Below are 24394 nucleotides of genomic sequence, written 5' to 3' on the forward strand. Positions count from 1 at the left end.
AATCATAGTGCAACTACATCTCATACTCATACTAACTTTCAAAGAGTAATTATCTTATCTCAAATTTCTTATCTTAAATTAATCTGTCTTAAATTTCAAACATTACAAAATAACTACACCTTATAAACATTTTAACACGCAAAACATGACATTTATTATATATTTGATTGCCTGTATGGAATATATCTTCCGTTCGAAAACTATTTTAATATTTCAATGACTTCTTACCCACTCCCCTCGTTACATTGCAAAAGATATAATGTGTATTTTTGTTCTTTCTCTTAACTTCTTCTCCGGAGTGCCGGCTCTTCATAAAGAAAAAATATTCTCAAAAGTACGTAGAGTACGTAGCGTGATGCAGTACTATATGCAAGATTCCTCTAGCCATATAGAGAATATGGATATATAACGCAGCCGAATCCTTAGGCTCAGAGGACCTTTGAAGGTGCAGCTTTACCAGTGCGTATTCAAACATGCCGTTTAAGTTCATCTAATAAGAGCTACCAACCCGGTGAGATGAAAAATATTACGGATGTTGATTCCGCAAACCCTACCTCACCTTCACGCTCGACAACGGTAGAGATCTCTGTCTCCGAACATTCCGCAAAATACCTCAGGTAATGGCTGAATGAATGGCCCCCAAAACATTTCCTACGATTCTTCCAACACAATGGAAAACAGCGGAAACGAGGAAATCGAAACGAGTTTGATATTTTACACAATGGCCACCCTAAGTAATCGGCCGCATTAACATGTTGGTGCAAGACTTGAAGAGAATTCATGCGCTAGCGTTTCTGTGAGCGATCAATTCCGTTACTGTTATGGTTTTGTAATGTCTGAGCTGTCTTCCTTCATTTTTCTTGCCGAGGGTCTTTCATTCTATCTCAAGCAGGACTAAAAATATTACCAATATCAGTAAACTAGACTACCAGCCAATAAGATCGAAGAAAGTTTTTGTTTAAACATAACTATATAACTTATAGATTCCCACCGATAAAGTCATGCAGAAAAATATATGAAAAAAAATTAGATATAGAAAAAAATTAGAAGCGAGATAAATTTTAATATGCGAAGTAAATATAATCTCTTGAATATATTACACTTATGTTATAACTTTTTCAGTTATTATTGCTATAAATTTACATAAACCATTTCGAGGAAAACGACCGAAAAAACACACGAACATATTTTGAATGCATATGAAACGATATATTTGGTACGATTGTTAAAATGCTTCCTGTTCTTCAAAATCATAAAATAATCTTATTAAAATAAATCCCCGTCTTGTTTTAAAAAGTTATTAATTCGTATGCAAAAATGAGACTGTATAAAATTGGTGGCCAGTTTCTCTGGTCTAATATCAGATGAAACGTATTTTTTTAATCCCACCTCAGTTTTATGCTTCCTATTTTGAACCATTCCTCTATTTTACACTTTCAAGGCTTTTCCTACGCTATATACACACGTTAAGGCAGCAAAATAATGCATTCCTGAAGATGATAGCATTAGCTTTGGTTGCAATCCTGGTTAATGACATAAAAAATGTACATGGCTGTAATAGTTTTTTTTACAAACCAAATTATGCATAAATATGACTTTTTTAACGTATGCCGTATGAAATCGTTGAAATATTTTTCTTTGAGCTTCTAGATTACTTGATTTGGGCTAATGCTTGACGTATTTTAACTATCCTTATTTGTTTACAGCGCTTTCCATAGAGGGCACTAAAATCATACCAGCTGCTTCATATCCTAGAGAAAGTCACTAATGAAAGACATTTCGCAGGTTTATCATTCCGCTAGTGGTAGTTTGATTTTTATCATGGATGATATTCCGAATATTAGCAAATGCTTGAACAAATCCATGAATGATTCGTGGTGCTACGTGGTGCGTGGCTCGTGTTTGCAGACTCGAGCATTGAAACATGCGCTTAGGGTGCAGGACGCCAATCGATATCTTCAAATTTAGGAGCGTGATATTGGAGCTAACCTCGGGCGGACTTTTCGAGCGTGCTTGTGAATACACGGGAATTCTACGTCATCCCTGCGTCACGCACGGGCTTGCTCTCGTCAAGCGCACATGGGTGCTGCTCTCGTCGGGGTTGGATTGGTAATTGCTGTTGACACTCGGCTAGGAAAACCGTGCTTTCGAATGAGTTGCGAAAGCGCCTGCGGCCTGAATATTTCAACGCACTCTGCTCACACTTCGAAGGATGTGTTACTCGTGAAATCCAAACTACGACGACATTCTTCAACATACTTTGTCAATATAAATTTAGAAATCTGACGCATGCCTAGAATCAGTAGCGGATACAGAAATCAATCGAGAGGGGGGGGGGTGCAAAAGATAATTTGAACTACCTATACTTTTATCGTTATGAATAATAACCAAGTCACATGCAACGCTTTATTCAAACTGATTATGCATTCATACAAGACAATGCCATCTTATGATGTAAAAAAGTTACAATTGTGCTTCTACAATGTCCGGCAATGAAGGCGGCCCCGCAAGGGGGGTTGGCGCGCCCCCTGGGTCCCCCCATATGTATCCACCACTGCCTAGAATGAAGAATTTTTAGCAAGTATGCAAGGCTGTTGAGACTTTTGTTGGTGAGAAAGGTTTCTTTTTTTAGGTAACCGAGAAATATTTATCTGAGACAAAGATAAAAATATTTTTTTAACATCAGCTGAGTTTTGTTTAAACCGAAAAAATATATTTTTTGTATTGCTGATATTTAATATTTAAAAAAATTATATTTATTTGTTTCTTAACAGAATACGATACGTAATTTATTTTATTTGCTCTTATAGGTGCCCAAGAGTATTAATAAACATTCATTTTACCCGTTCAGATTCTTTGCGGATAATCGTGCGAAAGTTTAAAAGTCCACTGAATCAGCAGCTAGAAAATAAAACATCAGCTTGAATTCGGAAGGCCTTAGTTCTTATTAATGAGTAAAAAAATGTTAAGCAGCCAGAAAATTGAGCCAAAAGATTCAAATTAGCTGAAATTATCTCCAATAACGCATGTACACTCGTCGAGGATATTCTAAAAAATTTCATTTCACATAATATCTTGATGTGTTTAGAATATTCAATTTAAGTTGCACCGCATTCAAAGTTCCCACTAATGTATGTCACGCTACGCCATCGACTGGATTCTAACGGAAATACAAGCAAACACATCTTCGCGGTAGTAAGCTTGAGGAAGGAGTCTTCATTCGATCGGCTTGATAAAGTTGGGTTATGTGCTCTTTAAGTTGTGACATTTGGGAATCAATGGAGATATTCACTTCCAGTTTGATAGGGTATGAACAAATTTTGCTTCGCTAAATAATTAGTAGGTGAATAAACGTAAATTGCCTTCTTCAGCACACATATTGCGAGTCATCATCTGCACAATTCATGCATTCAGACAAAATACAAATATGCCTCATAACCACATGTAACTTTCTCGAAGGATTTCATTTTCACGAACCGCCGTCCACTCTGATTATAAAAGAAAATCCTATTAGCCTTTTCTAGCTTTCGTATACATCGTGTTAATCTACGTGGACCTTTGAGGAAATGATGAACCTGCATTGTTGTGCTTAATGGCGAGACGGAGTGAGAGCGTCGAAGTTATCCTGCGGTGGTTGCAACACACGTTACGTATGTTTTTACATACCTTGCAGGATGCTCGGCTATTGTATCGCTGATCTGAAAGAAACAAATTATTTCAGGGTACCTACATTTGACGAATGATTTTCAATTTTTACTCATTCATTCCAGATTTATTCCAATTTGTTTCCTCACCTATTATCGTACCTTGAATTAGTGGAATTTTAAGATATCACTTGAATAGTCCTATTTAAATCAAATGTAATTAAACATTTCATTATTCTGAAGCGAGTAGGATTTAGGAGAAAGTAGGAAGAAAAAAATAAATGATAAATGCATACTGACATGTTCATTATTTTTGCAACTATTATGAAATATTCAAAATGACACAAAAATAAACTTAGGCGTAACTGTGTAGACGCTGTGAGAAGCTAATCAATGGATCTAGCCGTATCGTGCAGTAAAAAATTATTTTCCTGATTGATAAAAAAAACTTGTACAGTAATGAATCATTTTATTGGAGTAAAGAAGCTGTTTCGCAAAAGAAATAAAATTCACTACGCCTGAATTTTGAAATGCGGGATGAAGTATAACGAAAGAGAAAAGAATGTTCGGAATATTGTTAGAATAGACCATGTGATATGAAAATTTTGTAGGAGTAAACAATTGAGTTATGAACAGAATTAGCAAAAGCTATATCCTTTTTTTATTAAATTTTAAATTTGAAATCCATAGTAAATTTTGTGATGAAAACTTTTTGAAAATTATTTTTAAAATTTCATCTGGCCATGATCGCTGATACAATAACATCACACCTGGAAGGCCGTATAAAATGAGAAAAAAGCATTTTTTGTGAACGGATTAACGTGGATTTAGAAAGATGATTGAAGGAATCTAGAAGAGCAATTTTCGTTGGTGTACAAGTTCCAAGAATTTCCATTATCATTAGCGGTCATCTCTAAGCCCCAGGCAAAGGGCCAGAGTGTCCAAAGATTAAACTTGACAGGAATGTCGGATTAAGGGGCTTAAAGGAAGACCTTTTGGTGCTCGTGTGCTTGAAGGTACAAGTTGTTTACTTATTCCCGTTATAATCCAGTAGATGGCGCGGCTACCTTATGAGGGCACATGGAATGTAGTGCATCTTAATATGATTATTCTAAACATACCGATATAGGTATTATATGAAATGACATTTTTTAGCATTTTCTCCACTGAATAAGTTAGTGTGGCTAATTTCAGCTACTTCAATCTTTTGGCGAAGTTAATTTTCGTTGTGTGTGCCTTTTATTGTTCATTACCAAGTACTTAGCCCCTCCGAATACAAGTGCATGTTTCATTATTTATAAATCAATTCAATGTTTTTTATCCTAGCTTACCATTGCATCATCTTCTGCACAATATTGTAGGTTATATCATCGATATCTTACATTTTTTGCTATTTTGAAGCTAAAGCTAAAATGTTGCAGGATTATATTTATGCATAGCTTTTTAAGGCTCAGGATTGAATTTTGTAGCGGAATACGATAGTCATATAGTCGTTTAAAAGAAATTCCTAACGCATTGGAATTCGAAATTTGGCTCCCTTTAGATTTAGGAAGATTGCCAATACGATATCCCTTTTTCCCCACTATTGGTATTATAGATCCCTAAATCATTTTACAGAATAATGGAAGTCTCGCAGAGATTAGGAACCATGACAATTGATTTTCTTTTGAAATACATCTGATTTTCTTTTGAAATACGTCATGAGAAAGTGCAATTCTTGATTATCTCGTCTTAAATTTGGACGAGATCCAAAATATATAAAATTGTATAAAATGAGTATGGTCTCACCAATATGAAACGTAACTCATGCATTATCACCATTTCTCCACCATAAGAGCTGTAGAAATTTTATGACTCCGTAAAAAACTGTATGGTTGACTTAACCGTGGTGTATTTTTGGAGGTATGGTATTGATAAATAAAAATGCGCTAACTTCTTTACAGATGTTTATTAGCGGATTCGTATTTCCTCTGATTTGTCGTTGTAGATTCAAATTGAAAGTGGCAGAACTATTACTCATCGAGATCTAAATTTTTTTTTTGAAATAACCGATTTATCTGTTGCAAAATTCTTGTGATATCTTTTCTCATTTTACCTGGGTTTTCATGAAAAGGTACACCACAACAATGTCTTTTTTGGGCGAGTTCCCAAGCATTTTACACTCCTTTGTCACAGAGCTCTAGAATGCACGAGTGGTTTTCCTGGAAGACGGCCAGGGACTAGTGTGGGTGGCTATGAGGGTGAGTTGATCCCCCCTTGGCCCCTTTCTCTCACCGCTGCCAAAGTCGACGCGCTCATTAGTCGAGTATATTCCACGATCTGCGAGATGCTGCGGAGCCAATCAATGACGAAGTCAATTATATACAGTTTTTTCTCCATTCCAAGTCTAATCTATGTTATAAGTCTTTTATCATAAAAGATTCATTTTAATGTACCTAACAGTAATTACTTAGTGAAGTCTTCAAATTAAATGTATACACACTGTCTCATTGATCGTGTCTCATATTTTTACCTCTAATTTTAGTCACTTTCCGTCGAGCTATATTCATGAATATTGGCATATTCATCGGTAAAGATTGTATGTTTTACTGCGTGTGAGCACACTTTTACAATTTTGAACTTTTGGCTTCATATATTGGTCCAAATCAAAATATAAAATTTGCCTTATGGGGTTTCCATTTTAGCAAATTTGAGATAGAAAAAGTCTGAAATCCATTCACAAAGATGTCAATTCTTAGGTTTTCGGAGACGAGAAAAACAAAAAAAATATTTACAAAACCTCAACTGTTAACCCGTGAAGATCACAGTCAAGGTCAAAAGGGCGGCAAAAAGAAAGCAGGCAAACCAATTTGTCGATTCATATGCCTATGTATTTATGACGACGCTATTCATCCAGAGACACATGCTGTTGCATGTTCATCAGTTACGTTACAGTTCAAATTACGGTTTGAAAATTTAACTTATTGTAACATATACCATGGAAAAATGGCAGGTAGTGAAAAAACACGATTGCGTTCCGTTACAATATAATGATTACATGATTTCGTGGAAAGATAATCTAGTGTTCTCCAGCTATTCATACTTATTGAAACTTATATTACATTCTGAGTGACTGTGTTGTTTTATATCTCTTTTCAGGGATCAAAACCTATATTAAAGGAGAAAAAATCTTAAATGGGTACACATAAATGGCTATAAACCTATATTCAACCGTTTTCATTTTTTTACTGCCATGGGAATATTGTCGAACTTTTAGTATGGAAATCGTATATTTTCATTTCGGCCGTAAAATACACTCGAAAATTATCAAAGCCAAGTCGGAGTGGGAGCATATTTTGGAAACGAAAACTTCCCTCTCTAATGCGACTCGGGTCGCTTATTTTTTGTGAACTTCATCTGCGAGCCTTCCGTAAGCTCATTACATGCGGCTTTGGGGAAGTTTCCCGGGTTTTCTGTCTTCCCATCCGGCAATCTCCATACGATTAAGGAGTTCTGAGGAACTGTTTCTTTTTGGGGACGTCACGGGAAATAACTCAAAGTAAACTAAGTCCCCCTCATCAATTAAATTTCATCTCAACTGAGAAATGCATTGATTGTAATTCAGTTAAATATTCGGTGAATAATATTTACTCACGGAGATTATCTGTACTGATTAAATATTTTAAATAAATTGATGAATTAAACAGTCCAAAAACTTTTTCATTTCATCAGTTTTCCGTGATACCATCCACTTTTCCTATCTTTTTTATGGTAACATACATACTTTTTGTAATATATTGACTCACAACGCTGGGAATATCGCTTTCCCTTTGACAGTGTTATTTAGATTTCTTATTTATTTATAAATTATTATTATATTATTATTAATTAAAATTTATTTATAAATTTTACATAACAATGAGATAAAATGTTGAAACTTTAACCTTCTGCAAAACACTAATTTGTATCTTTTTAAGAATTTTTTTTTCCTTTTTCTTGGCCTCATTTAATATATAATATGAGCTTTGTTCGCGTCGCTGCAACTTCTGCACTTTCCTGCACCTTTCTGCCACTTTTGCGTTCGCGTCGCGGAAGTTGCAAGTGACGAACGCTGTTCGCGTCGCGGGTGCAGGTTCAAAAGGTGCAACTTTTATCTGCACCTTTTGCACCAGCTTCGGAGGTGGAGCAAAAGGTGCAACTTCAGGAATCATGGGTAATAGCAGACGAAAACAGGCGGAAAGCAAATGGCCATGATAGATAATTGGAAGGTATTTCATTTTGACGTTACTTCTTCGGAACTAAAACATCTGATATTTGAAATACATCTGACTGGGTGAAATATTAATAATAATAAATTTTTTCAAGTGGTTTAATAGTAAACACAAGCGAACTTATAATATATAGTCAAATGAAATGGACGCTTCTCATTAAACGTGGCGAAAGTGCTTATTCGAATGAAAAATACCTTAGTTTTAGCATAGTAACCTATCAATAAACAATTTTCTAAAACGATTTGTTCGCGTCGTCGACTATACATTTACTATAACTCCCACGGAGGACTGATGCCAATCCAACAGCAATTTTTTAAAACGTACAGTAGGTATACATTCTTTTCTCGTGAATGAAACAGTATCGTGAGTGGATCCATGTAGTGTTGTTAAAATGACAGCTATACCAATGTAGACAAGCACAATGAATTACTCTTCGATGAGGATGGAGTGGTATTTGTCGCTATGGTAGGTGATATTGTGATTAATAAAAATGTTTTTTTGCCACAACTGACCACTTATGACTTCGAATAATATGACGTCTTTCACACCACCAACCTTCTCAATGAAATCCACTGATATTCCGTTAGTTCGATTCATGAATGTTAATTAATCTTTCCGCAGTATTGAACGAGTTTTTCATTATTTTTCACCATGATTTCTATGAAATAGATGGTCGTTTACAACGATAAAAATACTATCTCAGATTCTAGATAGGGGCAAAGATTTCCTCGACGATCTTGGGAATACAGAGGTAATACTTATATTATATATACGACCCTGAGGCCATTGAACCAACGAACCACTTGGACCAATATGGAATGAGGCAGCAACAAATATCCTTTCATTCATATGGGCAGTATAGGTACGAAGGAAATGCCAGACACAAAAATATTCGGACAATGCCTTCCAAATGACCAAATTGCCTTTGGTCATTACACTTAAGAATTTCATTACGGACCACTTCGTGTTCCCGAAAAATTCGAACGAGATTAGAAAAATTGTTAGTCCCGGTGGTCACGAATCCTTTTAAAAAACTTGTCAAGTAATTTTCCCTATCTACTGGAAGTAATCGAGTAAAGAAATTAATGCGTAATAAAAATGCAATAGCCTTTAACAAAAACAACTAGCATAACTAAAAGGCGTATATGAAGTGAAAAGGCAATGTTTACATCTAAATGGTAACTTCAGCTCATTGACACCTTTCTCACACCAATTAATAAACTTAGGTCTAGGATATCGATATCAAATTTGCCATAATTGCAAAAGCTTAAAACCTTATTCTTAATAAAGGAAGACGTAGAGGCATTTGCAACGCAATGCCAATACAATCAAACAACAAACAAGCAATAAACAAATGTGTTCAATATTAGTTCAACCAGAATCATAACAAACCCGAGTAAATCGCAACAATTACTGGAATAACACGTTATATCTATCCCGCGGCTGAATGAAAGCTGGGAAAATAACATTACAGTCTTCATAAAAATCCTCTTCGACAATGTTTATTATAATCATGTCCCGCGCCATTTTTGTTGTTACGTTGCCGTTCGCGTCGCACGAGTTGAACCTTCCTGCACCCGCCTGATTTTCATTACACCTTCCGGTGCAGAAGGTGCAGATGGAGCAAGCGACGCGAACAAAGCTATGGTTTTTCCTGGAGTATAGGTCATTTATACAAAAGTTACATGTTACATCAAAATTAATGGTAACCTAGGTTGTGGCAATACCTTAGAAACAAAACATAAATAAATACTATGTTCAAAGTTTAGAGGTATGTCAAATTTTTTTGTATATTCCATTTTGTTCTTTTATATGTTTATATATACATATTTCTTTAAATTATATTGTATTTAAAAAAACCAATTGTTCCTTTTGTATGTATAAATATTGTGTTTCGTCTTATTCTCTGTATTTTATATTGTTTCACACTTTTTCTAACATAGCCCTGAAGATGATTTAAGAAAATAAATCGAAACGTTGGCTGCTAACTTTTGTATAAATGACCTACACTCCAGGAAATACCATATTATATCTTTTTAAGATAAATTTCATTATGTCACATTCTTTAAAATGATCGATTTCCTTTCGAGGAAACATTTTTTAGCATTGCTTGCAGGTGCCAATATTGCAGAAAAATATGCCATTTTGCCTGAACTATTATTAAAATTATTTGCCTGTTGAGCTTTTTTTTAGATTTCTTTGCTAATAATTATTCTGGTAGTACAAAAAATGTATTTTACCAATATATTTTCTTATGTTAAACCCCTGCAAGTCTTCTTTTCTTGTGAAAGGAGGTTTGGGGAATTTCTCTCACAAATATTAAATTGATTGCGATTTGAAAAAATTCAAGTGAGTCATTAGTCTGATCCAGTGATAAATTTACAAAATTCATTTACTCATGATTAACTTTTTGGTATTCAATTATACGTTTTCTTGGATATTACACAATTACTTACACCACTTCCTTTTTACAGAGCGCGACCCGGGCTTAGATGAATTATCATCATCTACAGGCGCATAATATGATCATAAATTGCGCCTGAAGATTCATCGAAACCCGGGTCGCGCTCTGTAAAAAAGAAGTGGTATAAGTAATTGTGTAATATACATGAAAACTGATTAATTTACATTCCTTCTAAGCTCTGTTTTCATCAATTACGCAATTGTGCAATGCTTTATGTAAAGTTGAAAATGTACCTGAATCACCCAAAATCAATTTTATATTGCGATATCTTTTAATTCAAGTTTCTGTTGTTAACACTCACTGTCCAGTCCTCTTTTCCGTCTTCGTTTTGACTATTGAGTGACTCATCCTCTCTTTATCTTAATAATGCCACGTGGATGATGTTTGGGGTGCACTTAGGTGTCGAGTTCGGAGTACTTCAGCGTGAGCTTCGAGTGCCTCGAGGACCCTGGGCCGGAGGAATTCGTCCCGGCCACCAAAGGAACCACCCTCGCGTGAGTAATCCACCTCTATGACCTGCGTGCATGTGTGTTTGTAGGTGTACTGCACTTGCAGCTCTCATGCCGCCTGAACTGCAATTAGTGTCCCTTGATGTGCAAGTGGACCACTATCTGCCATTCCTTTTTGAAATTATGTATTCAAATTCGAATGGCAATAACACGGTAAAAGTGGTTGTGTGGCCAACGGATACTTTTGTTTAGCAACGGTCGAAGGTCATATATATGATACCTCTATTATATCTGAAAAAATACCTTCACATTCAGAGTCTCGTACCGAGAAAATACCTTGTATTATGTCTAAGAAAAATTGGATTTGCGACATTATGTTATCAATAGCAGTGAAATAATTGGTTTATTTAAGTGCGTCGAACACTTTGGCCATTTTACACCTCTAACATAATTTTTCAAGCATGCAAATATGTCAATGCCTTCATCCGCTAGCGTATAACTTGCAGATGCAAGGCTGTATTTAAAATTGCTTATAATTTATTAAATACGTTTATTTCATTTAAAAAGCAGCGAATTTATTTACCTTGTGATTAAGTTGCGGTGGCAACAATTTATCACTCTTCATGTTATGGCAGTGAGGAATTTTACATATGATAGCCCAATACTTAACTTTGAAATATATTTTGTATTTATCGGTAATAATTTTCAAATTGGTTAACGTATTTGTATCTAATCTTTAATTAATTTGTGTAAGTGATGAATTTTACAGGCTTTTGAGTAACCAAATCACAGCATGGTGCAACTAACTTTGTATGTAGTAACGCTCACAGTGCAAAGATATATACACCAAGAATGAAAGAAAGAATGAAAAATCATTTGGCTTAGGCGGGATTCGAATCCGGATCTCCCGATTGACGGTCAGATTTGATACCACTTACACCACCTAACGTTACGTACAAACCAAAGACGCCATAGTGGTACGAATCATAATTTTAAATATTTATTTAATGCTTTCGAAATGTAGGATTTTTTAATTACACATCTACTCTAATGTGCAAGAAATTTTACTTTATGTTTCAAAGAAAATGTAGCTCCTCGCATGTATTTTATAAAGAACTTCTCTTAAAGTTCATGCACGCATATTGAAATACTTAACAGAAATACTATATTAAATGCTATTTATAAATTTCTTTTTCATAGCTATTCCAATTAACCAGACTGTTATACTGTCATTTACTGTTTTTATAATTTTAAAAATAAAGGTTTAAATTTTGGTTTCGTCATTTTGAGAATGCGGTCAAATGTCTCAAACTTTTATTAGTCTGCCATTATACGTGTTTTTCATTTTCATATCCAGAACCTCAGGGACGTATACGTTGATCAATATTGGAAATATTGGAATATATAAATACAGTTATAAACCATTTTATTCCAAGGCGCATCTTAGACTGGGTTTTACCGAATGAAACGTTGACGCATCTACTCCGCACAGGAGATGGAGGTCATGCTCACTAATACACCGTTGAAAAAGTAAACCCTACTTTGTCGATATTCCGCGACTTACGACTGTGAGAGCTGCCTTGTAAGGATATGGCTTGGTGGCGAAACTGTTAATATATGTGACCGGAAATCGGAAGATCTGAGTTTGAATCCCGACTAAGCTAAAACATTTTTTATCGTGAAATACATTTTAGGCTTTAATTGATTTTGAGACCATAAAAAGGCATCGCTATCTTTAATGACATTGACTAAAGAGTTAATGTTCACCCGCCTGATAGTTTATATAGCCGATATACGTTGTTATGAATTAGCAGACCCCATCTAAAGTTTCGTCAAATCAGGATTTACTCGGGCAGCTTTATTCGTGAGGAAATCCTTCAAATTTAGTTTAAATCTAAGTGGAGCGTCATCAAGTCTTTTTGGTCGGAAATTATGTGTGGCTTTGTTTGGTGGTATGTTTTTATTGCTTATTAATATCACTCTACCATTGCAGTGAGGCGTTGAGCTTTGTGTGCTCAAAGCGGGGCATTGACTTGTCGACCGTGTGCATTTACCAGGAGAGCGCCAAGAAGCCAGTCTCCATTTACAGTACTGACGCCTCCAGGCTGGGCGGCAAGCACTTGCGGATCAAAGGTAAAAGCGGATAGCTGTATTTAGAATCTTGAAATGCTCATGAATTAGTTTTACAATAGTTTTTATACCGTGGTATGCCTGTATTCATTCGTGGTGCATGAATTATGGTTTTAGAAGGTTATGTATAAGGATTTATGAAGGTTAGTTATAAATTCTTTGGATGGTGAGAAGAAGCAGTAACATTTTATTTAAGTCACTCATTTTAGCACCGGAAATACCTCGATCGTTGTGTTTTTTGTGGGACACCCTCTTCTGAGGATTATTTTAAATTAGTTTTACAAATCTGTGAATATATCTCTGATATTTTTCCTCTCCTTTATTTTCAAATTTGATGTACCGTGAAATCAGGTAATATAAATTGCAATTTTTTTGTAGCATCATACGGAAATCATTAATTTACAGCCTTTAATTCTTTCAAGTTTTTTAATCCCTAATTTTTGTACATTTGGAAAAATTACTTTGAAGGTTGAATTTTACGTCAGTCACTTGGACAATCAAGGTTTTTTCTACGTTCATTCAAAAATTAAAACGTCAGCGTTGAGGTATGCTTAATTATAGTGGAAAAAGGTCTTTTAATCGTAAAGAGAGGCAGTAATATTGGGTTTAATTAATTCTATTTATCTCCGGAAATATCTCAATCGTTACGTGTTTTTTGCTACACCATTTTACATAGTAATATTTTACATTTCATACATTTCACAGTAATATTTTACATAGAAAATAATTTTCTTTGAAGTTTTCTCATAGCATTAGGATAATATTATACCTAATTTTATAATCAGGATATTTATAATATTTTTCGTGTATTTTTGCGGTACATTCCGGATCTCTTATTATTAATTAGGCTTCAAGTTGCTTTTTATCTCGTTATTTTTTTAGCATCAACTTTTAGGCTACGCATGACACATGGGTTCCAAGTTTATTGTGTTGGATTGTTGCGGCCTCAGTAAAATACTTCTTTATGGAACCGTGGTATAGAAAAATACGCATCGACTACAGAGTTTTCCATTTTAAGAAAAAAAATCTCTCGATGTGACGCGTTCCATTGTCTGAATGTCTCCGCTGATAACGAAATTTTTTCCTTCAAATCGATGGTCAGTTTTTCTGGCGCATGTCATGGCAGATATTTTTCTATCCTCCAGACTTACCTCCTATTTAACACTGCCTGACCAAATTGTGGTTCGAGAAAATATGAGATGTCCATCCGAACGTCGCATTTGTCACGAGTGTTCCATGATTATCAGATTGAAAATCAAGAACATTCTAAAAATATTCCGATATCAAAAAGTTTGTTACGTTCGTAGAAAATTTTATTTCTTTGTAATAATTCGCCGGCTAAAATGAATATTTCTTTCCGTCGCACATTTGTGCACTTTGATTAATACGGGTAAACATGGTTTCCTTTGAATAAACCTATTTTTGCCTTTCATTTAATTGCCTATTCGTAGCAGTTGGATTTTCCCATCGGCCATAATTTCACGAGCAGGAAAAATTGTAATTGAATCGAAATTCAACGGGACTGACAGTCTAATTTGCGGCAGTTCGCAAAAGCAGCTATATATACATATTTCAACGGGTGAGGGGGAATTTTGCCATTCCGTACTTCGTTAGTGGCGCAAATCATTATTTTGAACGGCTAATTGTATGTTTTCGAAGTTAAAGAATCTGGAATTATTTAACCCTGATGAGAAAGAAATGTTCATTCATGTATTCAAAAAATATCTAGGTCCTCGCGCATATATTATAAATAACTTTTCTTGAAATTCATGCACCCATATTGAAATATTAATTCTATGGAAATACTATTTAAAATGCTATGCATAAATTTATTTTTGAAGGTATAACAATTTATTAAGGCCGACTTCGTAAGTTTCGAAAGAGAGGTACCTATATAATATTGATTTCGTCAATATGGGGGATCGAGTTGGTGTGGTGGCTAGAGTGTTGGCTTCCCACCCGGTGGGCCCGAGTTCAAATCCCGGCAGCGGCAGAGAATTTTCAGAGACTGCCCGATCCCTGCTTGAAAGTTGGGTGGACATTTCAAGCGCAACACTCCGTCCGTCGGATGGGACGTCAAGCCGTGGTCCCCTTGGCGCCTTTCGTTAATGGCTAGTGCCGACGCCGGGTTTCTCTCCACCCTTTGTTACCTACCCTTCCCTCTTGGCGCAAATGACCTCAGTTGTCGGTCGCCTCCCCCAAATACCATACCATACCTTCGTCATTATGAGAAAGCGGTTAAATGCCAAGCTTTTATAACAGTCTATCATTATTCATGTGTTTCAATATTATATTCAAAAATTTATTGACATATACAATGATCGAAATCGCTTTTGATATTTATTAGGTCCACACTCAGAGTCATGCACATCGCATTTTATATAATTCTTCATAATTGGCCTTTTAAAATTATATGCTGGAAAAATGATTCTATACTAAGGATTTCTGAAAGCTTTAATGGGCGAAAATAGGAATATCTGCCTCTAGCCGAGCAGAGGCAAAGACCGTTTCATGTGATGTTAAATAATTGTATTTCGACTAAGAGCAAAGGAAAAATCATCTGATCAATTTACAAAGTTAATCTGCACCCCCTAAATAAGTCAAATATCGCAATATACTGCTTTGATATCGGCATATGCTTATTCCCTTTTGATTTTGTACAAGCCTAGACCAGAAAAGACATTTTCCTTCGCGAAGGTAATCATCCCAGCGTAATTTCGGGTGAATTCGACGCGGTAATGGCTCGCCTGTTTCACGATTTTGAATTTCAAAGCACGAAACTCATTCCGAAGCCCGACCCGACTCGTGCAATACAAATATCAATCACGCTTCCTGTCCGTAGACACTTCCATCAAAAACTCCGCCACCGACACATCCGTATATCCAGCTGCGTTTTAATCTTTTCCTTTATCACAAAAATATCCAATTCCTGGATCTCATCTTTTCATTCCTGAATGACTAATGCACGTTAATCATTATTTTACAGTCTTTTTTCGAAAATAATAATTATAAAATTTCATTGTTTTTATAAAATGTCAATTAAATATCAATAAATAAAGTTTTTATAATTTTATTTAGCGTCAATTAAAATACTGCTATTCTGCACACATTAATTTTTATGTTATGATGGTCTTGGTTATTAATCTAAATTTAATTTGAGTCGAATATTCAAATTCTATATAAGGTTAAATATCCCTTGGAGCTTTACTATTCATTGAACTCATTCTTGCAATGATGCTTAATTAATGGACCGAATGGGTGTTACGGTACAATATATTTAGCCGTTCGAATAGTTATGCCTTAATATTATTGAAAAATAAATTGACCTGGGTCCGACAAGTGGCAACTTCGTTGTGAACTGCTAAACCACAGCACACTATAGTTAGAAATTTAAATGATGCATACATATTATAAGTCATTGCATTTTTATCTCTCTCATGCTCTGTTGTATTTTCGCAGCAAAGGAAGAAAGGAGCCCATCGCGGTCCTTCAAGGGCACCTCAAGTTCCCAAGGTCACTCCAGGAAGACTTCTGGGGTAAGTACACGATGCTCGTATATTTAGTGTCTCTCAACAAACTGAGTTTACATTTAAATACTTGAGTTGTTCTGTAAAACTGTGAACGTTTTTGAGAATTTTTCTGCAATCAACGGAAGTCTACAGCTAAAAATCGAAATAAATCACACGATATAAGTTAACTAGGGCTCGCATTACTGTAGAGCTGATGATGGAGTAAGCCTACACCAAAAATCAAGGCATACAATAGCGTTTGTTGAGTTGGCAACGGCTGTGTTGATTGACTGTGCCATCAAACGTAAAGAATTAAACAAAGAAGTTTCATGCAGGTAGTACTGATATTAAGGTCTTACTTTGTCATCAGATGTTTAGGTATTTAACACAAAATATGCATTTTAAATTTATTAGTAACTGTTCTCAGCTTTTCCTAATAAATAAGAGTTATTAAATAGAAATTGAGTCTCCAAATCATTGGTCTTAGCAGAGTGGAGGGCTAGTTGAGTCAAGTAGCAACATATTCTTTTTTCTATAATGTGGATTCGGATAGATTGGTGGCAATTCTATAGTGCAATACCGTCCATTAGTTAATTTTTGCCCTAATTTTGAATAATTTTCGATCCATTGCGCTGCCATTTCATTTTCTCCACATGTTTCCCTTCCACTTATATCGTAACTTCATTATAGCTTTTTACCAAATTTTTACTGATCTTCCAGACAAAAATGTAATAGGATTTATTTGAGATTTTGATAATACTTGTCCTATTTATAACAAAGACCTGTCACATGTATATCACTGCATCATAGATTCCAGCGTGATTTATTTTCCTGCAACACGTGAAAATTTGTTTTCCTCTGCGGTTGATTGATGGTTATGATTAAGCTCCCTGATTTTGGCCAAACCGAGGAATTTAGTGAAACATTTCGAGCAGGCCCCGTGAACAGCGGTGAAATTCACCTGAGTTGCCAGGAGGTAAAATTATCCTAGACTGAAAATCGAACCACGGACCTTTGGGTATACGAACATCTAGTTCCATGTGCCTCGGTACATCTGTAACCTGGATACTGTGGCCTGCCTAGTTTCCAGGAAAGCCTAATTTTTGTTAGCGGTTAAGCGGTTAATGTTTAAGCCATTAGATGGATCATCTGATATACTTCCGTCATCACCTACTTTAAATTTTATACAAGCCTTTCCACTTGTTTTCAAGCGTTGATTATAATCAAATTATCAGTTACAATGATGTGGCCGATGTCCCGTTTTTTCTTAAGGATTCCTCCTAAAAACCCATAGGTCTGTAGTTTGATACCCGGTTCAAGGGATTATTTTTCTCGTGAACAATTCACGTAAAAAAAGGAAATTCGGGCTCTGCTTTTTTATATAAGGAAATTCTAATCCAATTGTGAAAAAATTCCACAAGACCGGGAATGGAACCGCGGACCGTTGGCCTTCCTAACATCTAGTTCCATGAACCACGGTACCACTGTAACCTCGATAGGGTTTATATTTCCTTAATTACTTTTTTTAACTCTCTGTGGAGCTTATATCTGCTTCTTTGAATCTGCAAAAAAAACCTATGGAAGGATATCATTTGAAATTAAACGTTACCAGGATTAATTCTATGGCTGCGCGCAATGGCTTTTCTCGTTCCTTGGTGATGCGACGGCTCAACCTGCATATTCCTTGCCTCGTTGATTTTGCTCTCTGCTGCTCAGCAGAGCGCGTGTGTAAATGACAGCTTCCCAATACCCCGGAATGAGTTCAAAAAGCTTAAGTGGCCACAAGGAGGCGAGGGAAGTTTGCCGTGCGAGGCGCTGTAATTTGCAGCGGAGATGGAAACTCAAGGACTTACTTGGGCCGACTTCTACAAGGAGCGAACTTTGCTTCGCGCAAGCCCTTGCTATGTTCGGTAGTAATTCAATTTTTACAGAAACTATTTCTTAAATTGAGAAAGGATTTTTGCTCCTTGTGCAAGCCATTATGTTCTTTATTAAATTATACGCTCTGTAATGAATAAAAAATAGATAAGGGGAGAAGACCGATCATTTTCGACGGTTGTGCGTCATCTTCATCACGAATAGTCAGCAATCCGAGGGTTGATTTGATGCAAATCTTACATCCATTCTCCAATCTGTTAATTCATAAGCCCTTGGATGGATCATACGTTGTACATTCTTCATCACCTACTTGATAAAACTTATCTTAGACTTTCCGTGGCCATTTTTCCCTTCCACTTGTTTTCAAACGTTTGTTATTATGAAAATATCAGGTGCTATGATGTAGCCGATTTCCTTTTTTTCTTAAGGATTTCTCCTCAAGACTTTCAACTTACTCACGTGATCTATTCATTAAATTTTTATCGTTATTCTTCACCATCACATTTCTAACGCTTCCCATCACGACTTCCAAAACCGCCTTGATATAATGGTGCAAATAGGTAGAAAATGTTTGTACAATAAAAACTGAGTATGGGTATCTGGGTTAGCCTTTGATTTTACGCGTTTGTGTTCTTTAAAGTTCCATTGAACTGAAATTTAATCTACAAATTTTCATTTGACGACTGTTTAATTCAGTATTTTTGATGGTTGACGTCTCAATATTTCTCAGATGCAGTCAATTCCTCAACTATTCGTAAACATTTTTTTCTTTTTTGGACATAACAGTACTTGATAATTGAGTTTTATGGCTGCATAGGTTGGATTTTATAGTTTCATAGAGTAGAAACGGTTTCTTAGGTATCCTACGACGATGATGGCGCTTCATGGAACAGTTTTGAGCTTCCGTTTTTGCAATGTTGAAAGCTTCTTTGCATTCGCGATAAATCCGTAAATCTCTTTTGGTGTTTCCTCATCTTCTCTAAGCAGAACCTCCTCCTTGTCACCTGTGCCACTATCCCACGCGTTTGTTTTTGCGCGAGTGAGTTACGCCCGCGCCTAATCCTCTCCCTTCCTAATCCTCGCCTTCGCAGAGCTACAAGGGTTACAAGGCGGGCAAGTTCTTCAGCGCAAGCACGGAAGAGCCGAACTTCTCGTCTTCTGAGGGTGCGTCCGGACACCTGGACCTCAAGGCGCCTCAGCCCCCGCCCTCCAAGGCGCCATCCCGGCAGCGATGGAGCGCCATCTTCGGAAACAACAAGGTATGAACCAAAAAGCCGCGCTCAATCTCATTTTGAAGTCTGCCATATGGATGTTAGCTTTTCATTTCTACTACTACAAAGACTTCAATTTCTTGCATAAACAAATTTGTCCTAGTTCATTTCATCCAAAAAAAATTACAGCACCTAATCTAACTTATATTCATCACATTTTCTGTGAACGTACCAATCTCTAAATTAATCTTTTTCATAATCATGGTAAAAATACAGCTAAGTGATATAAAACATAATTTTTACAATTTAAAAATTTGACAAAAAATAACAAGCTGTTAACGGTAAACTTTGAAATTTGTTTTTTTTTTCGTGCTAAGCTGAGAATCGTTGGCAAATATCATTATACAAGCGGCTATGTACAAACTAGCTCTTTCTCTGCGATTATAAATAGCCATACTCACGCATGCGTTGAATCTTGTAATATCCTTTAAATTTAAGGAGAAGGTAAAGATCACTTTGTTTAAATTGAAAGACTACCCAATCAAATAAATTGTTTGCTACAATCTTCACAAATTGGAAGTAACTATACCAAATCTGATCCTGTTAAAAGGCAATAGAGAGGTAAAAACTAAAGGCTTAAAAAAGAAGAACGGAAGACGTTCTACCTGGTCTTTTGCACATGGAATTAGCGTTGTTTTGAAGTCTTTGCAGGTCAATTTGAATAATGGAGTGAATATGCTGCCGTGAATTGTTTTTTCGACTTTAACGCCACTAACCATCTCTCTACTGCTACCCTAGGATACGAGAATGGGCACCCTGTCGGAGACTTTGGACAACTACAGTAAGAACGGTATTCCTGCAGCCTACAGAAGCGACGAATCATCGTCAAAGACGTCTTCCGGTGAGGGTCAATCGTCAGACGAAACGCTTGATGACGAAGGTAAGATGCGGAACAAAATGTTCACCTTATTTTATCGGAACTTCTTTTCTTTCAAGAAGGCTAGGACACTCTTTCCCCTTTTCAATCTTACATTATCTCTCGTTATGTATCGGGCCCGTGGCCAATGCCGCGTATTACGGCAATATGCCACTGCTTAAAAATAATGATCGTTAATTGCAAGCCATTGTAATCGTAAAAGATTTAGTCCACATTTGCACGCTATTCTCAGTAAAGTGGGATGGAATGAAAGATATTGGAGCTGAGAAGAAATCGGAAGGAAGAAGGGACCACATAAATTTTAACCTTCATTATTCGAGGAAATCTCCGGCAAGATACGCATCAGTGCTGATGTATAATAAAATGACTGTCGCTAAATCATTATATCGTTATAATTTTAGGTTATGTAAGGTTGTAGTTATCCTTGCCAGGCTTTTGATGTTTGTAAAAAGAGTAAAATGTCAAAATGTGCTTAACTCAGGCCAAAATAAAACTTACACATTAATGCATCATGTATATAATCTGACGTGCGAACGTGGGTGGATAAAGTGAAATTATTACTGTGATTTTATCTTCCTTATTATATGTTCCCTTCAAATGCTTACTTATTTTTCACAAATTTTTCATCGATACTTACAGCGGGCCAAATAAGTCTCATGACATAACATGGATTTGGTCTCCATGTTAGTGGGTAATCAGACTTCTCAACCTGCGCATATTCACTCTGTGATAGTACTTGGAAATAAAATTAGAAAGATGCTCCGAAATTGATTGGCTGAATCCATCACGGTATTAATAGGGATTAAACCAGTAAGTTTACCAGTTATTTACGCGATTAGAGCTAATTAATGATAAATACAAAATAATAATACTAATATGGCGTGCTCAGCGGCCGACTCACCCAGAAACAGAGATAATTTTTAAAGCATATTATCATCTGCTTTTGAAGCATCCTAATCCTGATTTTCAGCATCAATTTTTCAAAGCATGAAAACCGAACTTTTTTCCCAAAATCCGCAAAAATTTAGGGAAAGTATATTTTTCAAAGATTTCGAAGCTGCGGCGCAAACTTTGTTAAAGGCAGAATGCTACTTTTTTTTTAACGGTAGCAATAGAAATCTCCGCCCGAGCCCCTGCTTTGCTCCGAAATTCCCAGTCCGCTCAAACAATAGCGCTTCAAAGCAAATGAATGAAACGGGTCAACCTTTTGTACTTTGAGGTATGCGCTACCACAAGGGAACTTCACTTGTTCCCCGTTGGCGCTGCGAAAGCACTTGGAGATGTAAACGTAGCTCACGAGCCCTTGACCTCGCACGGAGAGAAATACTCTTGCGACTCTTGCTCTATGGGGACTTCACCCGCCATTTGTGCTTTGTTACAACTCTTGGTGAGCTGCTGAAGGGGTGCAATTTGTTCCAATTAAGGAATTAAACGATTCTAATTCGGCCTCCAAAGCTACCCTTCAGATTCAGGAAAAGTTCTAAGCCTCAGCAGAACTTTCCATTACTTCGAGCTTATCCCCCGTTCTCCCTCATGAGAGGAGGTGAGGTTGTATTACCTAGAGGAATGGGCTCGATCGTCAATTTACTTTCATTGCCGATTTTGTCAAAGCTTAAGAAAATAAAGAAATTCGCAGCAAAATTCGCTTGTCAGCATGGTGACAGCAAAACTCATTGTTGCGTTGACGAATGGCATCTGCTACCGTGGATCCGCTACGCGAGCGAAAGTCATTTATTCGCAGCGCAACCACTTTGGCCCCGGTTGCAATTTGACTGTTCTCCGCCAGATGTCAGACTTGCTGAGGGAACATATTTACTTGTCATTTCAGAGTTCAGTTCCTGGCTCAGCTAAGTGGTTTGCAAACTTAATATACGATATTGTGGCGCTGGCATTCGTTATTGCAGGAAATTATCGGTACTGAGGACGAAGTTTCTGCAGAATGCGTAATGGGAATTTTGCTGTAAATGATAGATTTTCTAGATTTCCTGGTAATTCAAAATTTATTTGAATCAAAAATCATGGAATATGTATTTTGATAGGGTTGAAAATCCATTAAAATACATGAATGACAGCGGAGTTACTCTCTGGGTAACATCACTATGCGATTAGCTTAGCAAACCTGATGAAAACAAATGTACCTATATCTAAAGTGGCAACAAAATATGGAAATTATGAAGAGGCTAAGTCATGAAAAATCATCGTCATGCAATATTTGTGTGGTTATCGCATATTTTACACTTAATTTTAAACTACGAGTTCCTACGAGAAATATTTAGTTACCTTTAAATGGTGTACCTCTGCACCGCATATTTGTCTTCATTTGCCAAAGTGTTGCATACAGTGATAGAGGATCCAATAAGTGGTCAGCACTCAAGGAAACTGAATGCGTCTGAGTTAATAACCTAATAGGCCTGCTCATGCTCATTCACTACACTACATGCTCATTTACTCCCAAGTTTCGCAGCTCAGCGCAAAAGACAAATCGCCATCTACCAATGTGAATCTAAGCATACCTGTTTTGTTCCTTACACTCCGGATACTTGAAATAAAAAACCATTAAATAATACTGGGAATTAATTGTTAAAGCATAACGCGATGCCTTTGTATAAAAACATGTTTTATGCCAAATATGATTTTATGCTTTCCCGGCGAATAATGTGGGTAAACTTTTCTCGGGATTCCCACCGGGTTAATGTTTTTATAACGTTGGCCGTGATAAAAACATTAACCCGGTGGGACTCCCGAGAAAAGTTTACCCAAATGTTTTATGCCCTCTCCGGTTATTGAAAATCGTTAATAATTTGCATGAACAATGTCAAACAGTGTACAAACATTCCTATCCATACCAAGCGCCGAACTACAGATGAAAATAGACAACGAAAATTATTGCGATCAACGATATCTTAGTATTCTTACCAATCTTCGATATGTTAGTATACGAACACATTTTCAGGAGTTCGGATAACGTTTGCACCGGTTGAAAACATTTAGATAGGATAAACATTTATTTGCTTTTTTAGGGCCGGTTTTATAATGTCTAGTTAAAATATTGCAGAGCATGAAAACTGGAGTTAACTCATCCTTGTGTTGGAGATCATGAGTTTAACGGAACGTTATTTTGACCTATTTTTACTTACTGTAGCTTACTAAAATTCTCCAGCTAAGGTTTTGGCTGAACCATGTTCCGGTTAAGGCTAACCAGACATTATAAAACCAGCCCTTAGTAATTTTCCTTGTCCTCTTGGCAAATTCTGAACCAGCAAATGGGTATTTATACATTTATTTCCACTTCGATTCGTCGCCTGCTTCTCAAGCCATTCACGGCGAAAAATTGACAGCCTTTCGCAGATAAGTGTATGAGGTCGTGAGCTCATGCAGAGCGCGTTGCCGCTTCATCGCTACTCGTCGGCCTTGCGTCGTTCTTCGTTCTTTCCACTCCTGTGAGTGATTCGTTCCTAGAAGAACGATTCACTTTGAAAGAGCTCATGAGGTGAAACACTAATGACGTCATCAACCCGTGAAAACTGGCAAGTGGTAACTTCGACGTTTTCATATCTTTTAAACTTACGAGAGAATGGTTGAAAGGGAAAGTCGTAAATTTCCTTTGCCTTCCATTCATCTCACTATGCTAATGAATTTTAGGAAATGATATCATTTTTTAGCAAAGTTTATCATTTGTCAATGATGAAATAAATGTTAGTGTTAATATCACGCGGGTTGCTTTTATAAAGCTACTTTCTTTCTTGTGCTAATTTATTAGTTACATGACATTTTCCTTTAATATACATATCCCTTTGTGTCACCTAGCAACTGAATTGATTCTTGGAAAGTGAATGATGAAAAATTTTAAAATATTTTCATGTCAATATGAATCAATTTCACCAAGTTACACCGTAAACAATTCGTTTTTTGCATGAAATAC

At 36.3% G+C, this 24394-nt stretch overlaps 1 protein-coding gene across 2 annotated transcripts in view; it reads left to right on the top strand.

Moving 5' to 3' along the window:
• LOC124163575 overlaps window positions 1-24394 on the top strand; it is a 286499-nt gene that overhangs the window by 224659 nt on the left and 37446 nt on the right. For both annotated transcript variants that reach the window (XM_046540564.1, XM_046540565.1), the window contains exons 6-10: window positions 10758-10852; window positions 12801-12940; window positions 16397-16473; window positions 19416-19583; window positions 20334-20475. In XM_046540564.1, the coding sequence (XP_046396520.1) occupies window positions 10758-10852; window positions 12801-12940; window positions 16397-16473; window positions 19416-19583; window positions 20334-20475 (622 nt within the window). The remainder of the gene's footprint in view (window positions 1-10757; window positions 10853-12800; window positions 12941-16396; window positions 16474-19415; window positions 19584-20333; window positions 20476-24394) is intronic.

The sequence above is a fragment of the Ischnura elegans genome, chromosome 8 (genome assembly GCF_921293095.1).
Source record: "Ischnura elegans chromosome 8, ioIscEleg1.1, whole genome shotgun sequence".
NCBI classification, from domain to species: Eukaryota; Metazoa; Arthropoda; class Insecta; order Odonata; family Coenagrionidae; genus Ischnura; species Ischnura elegans.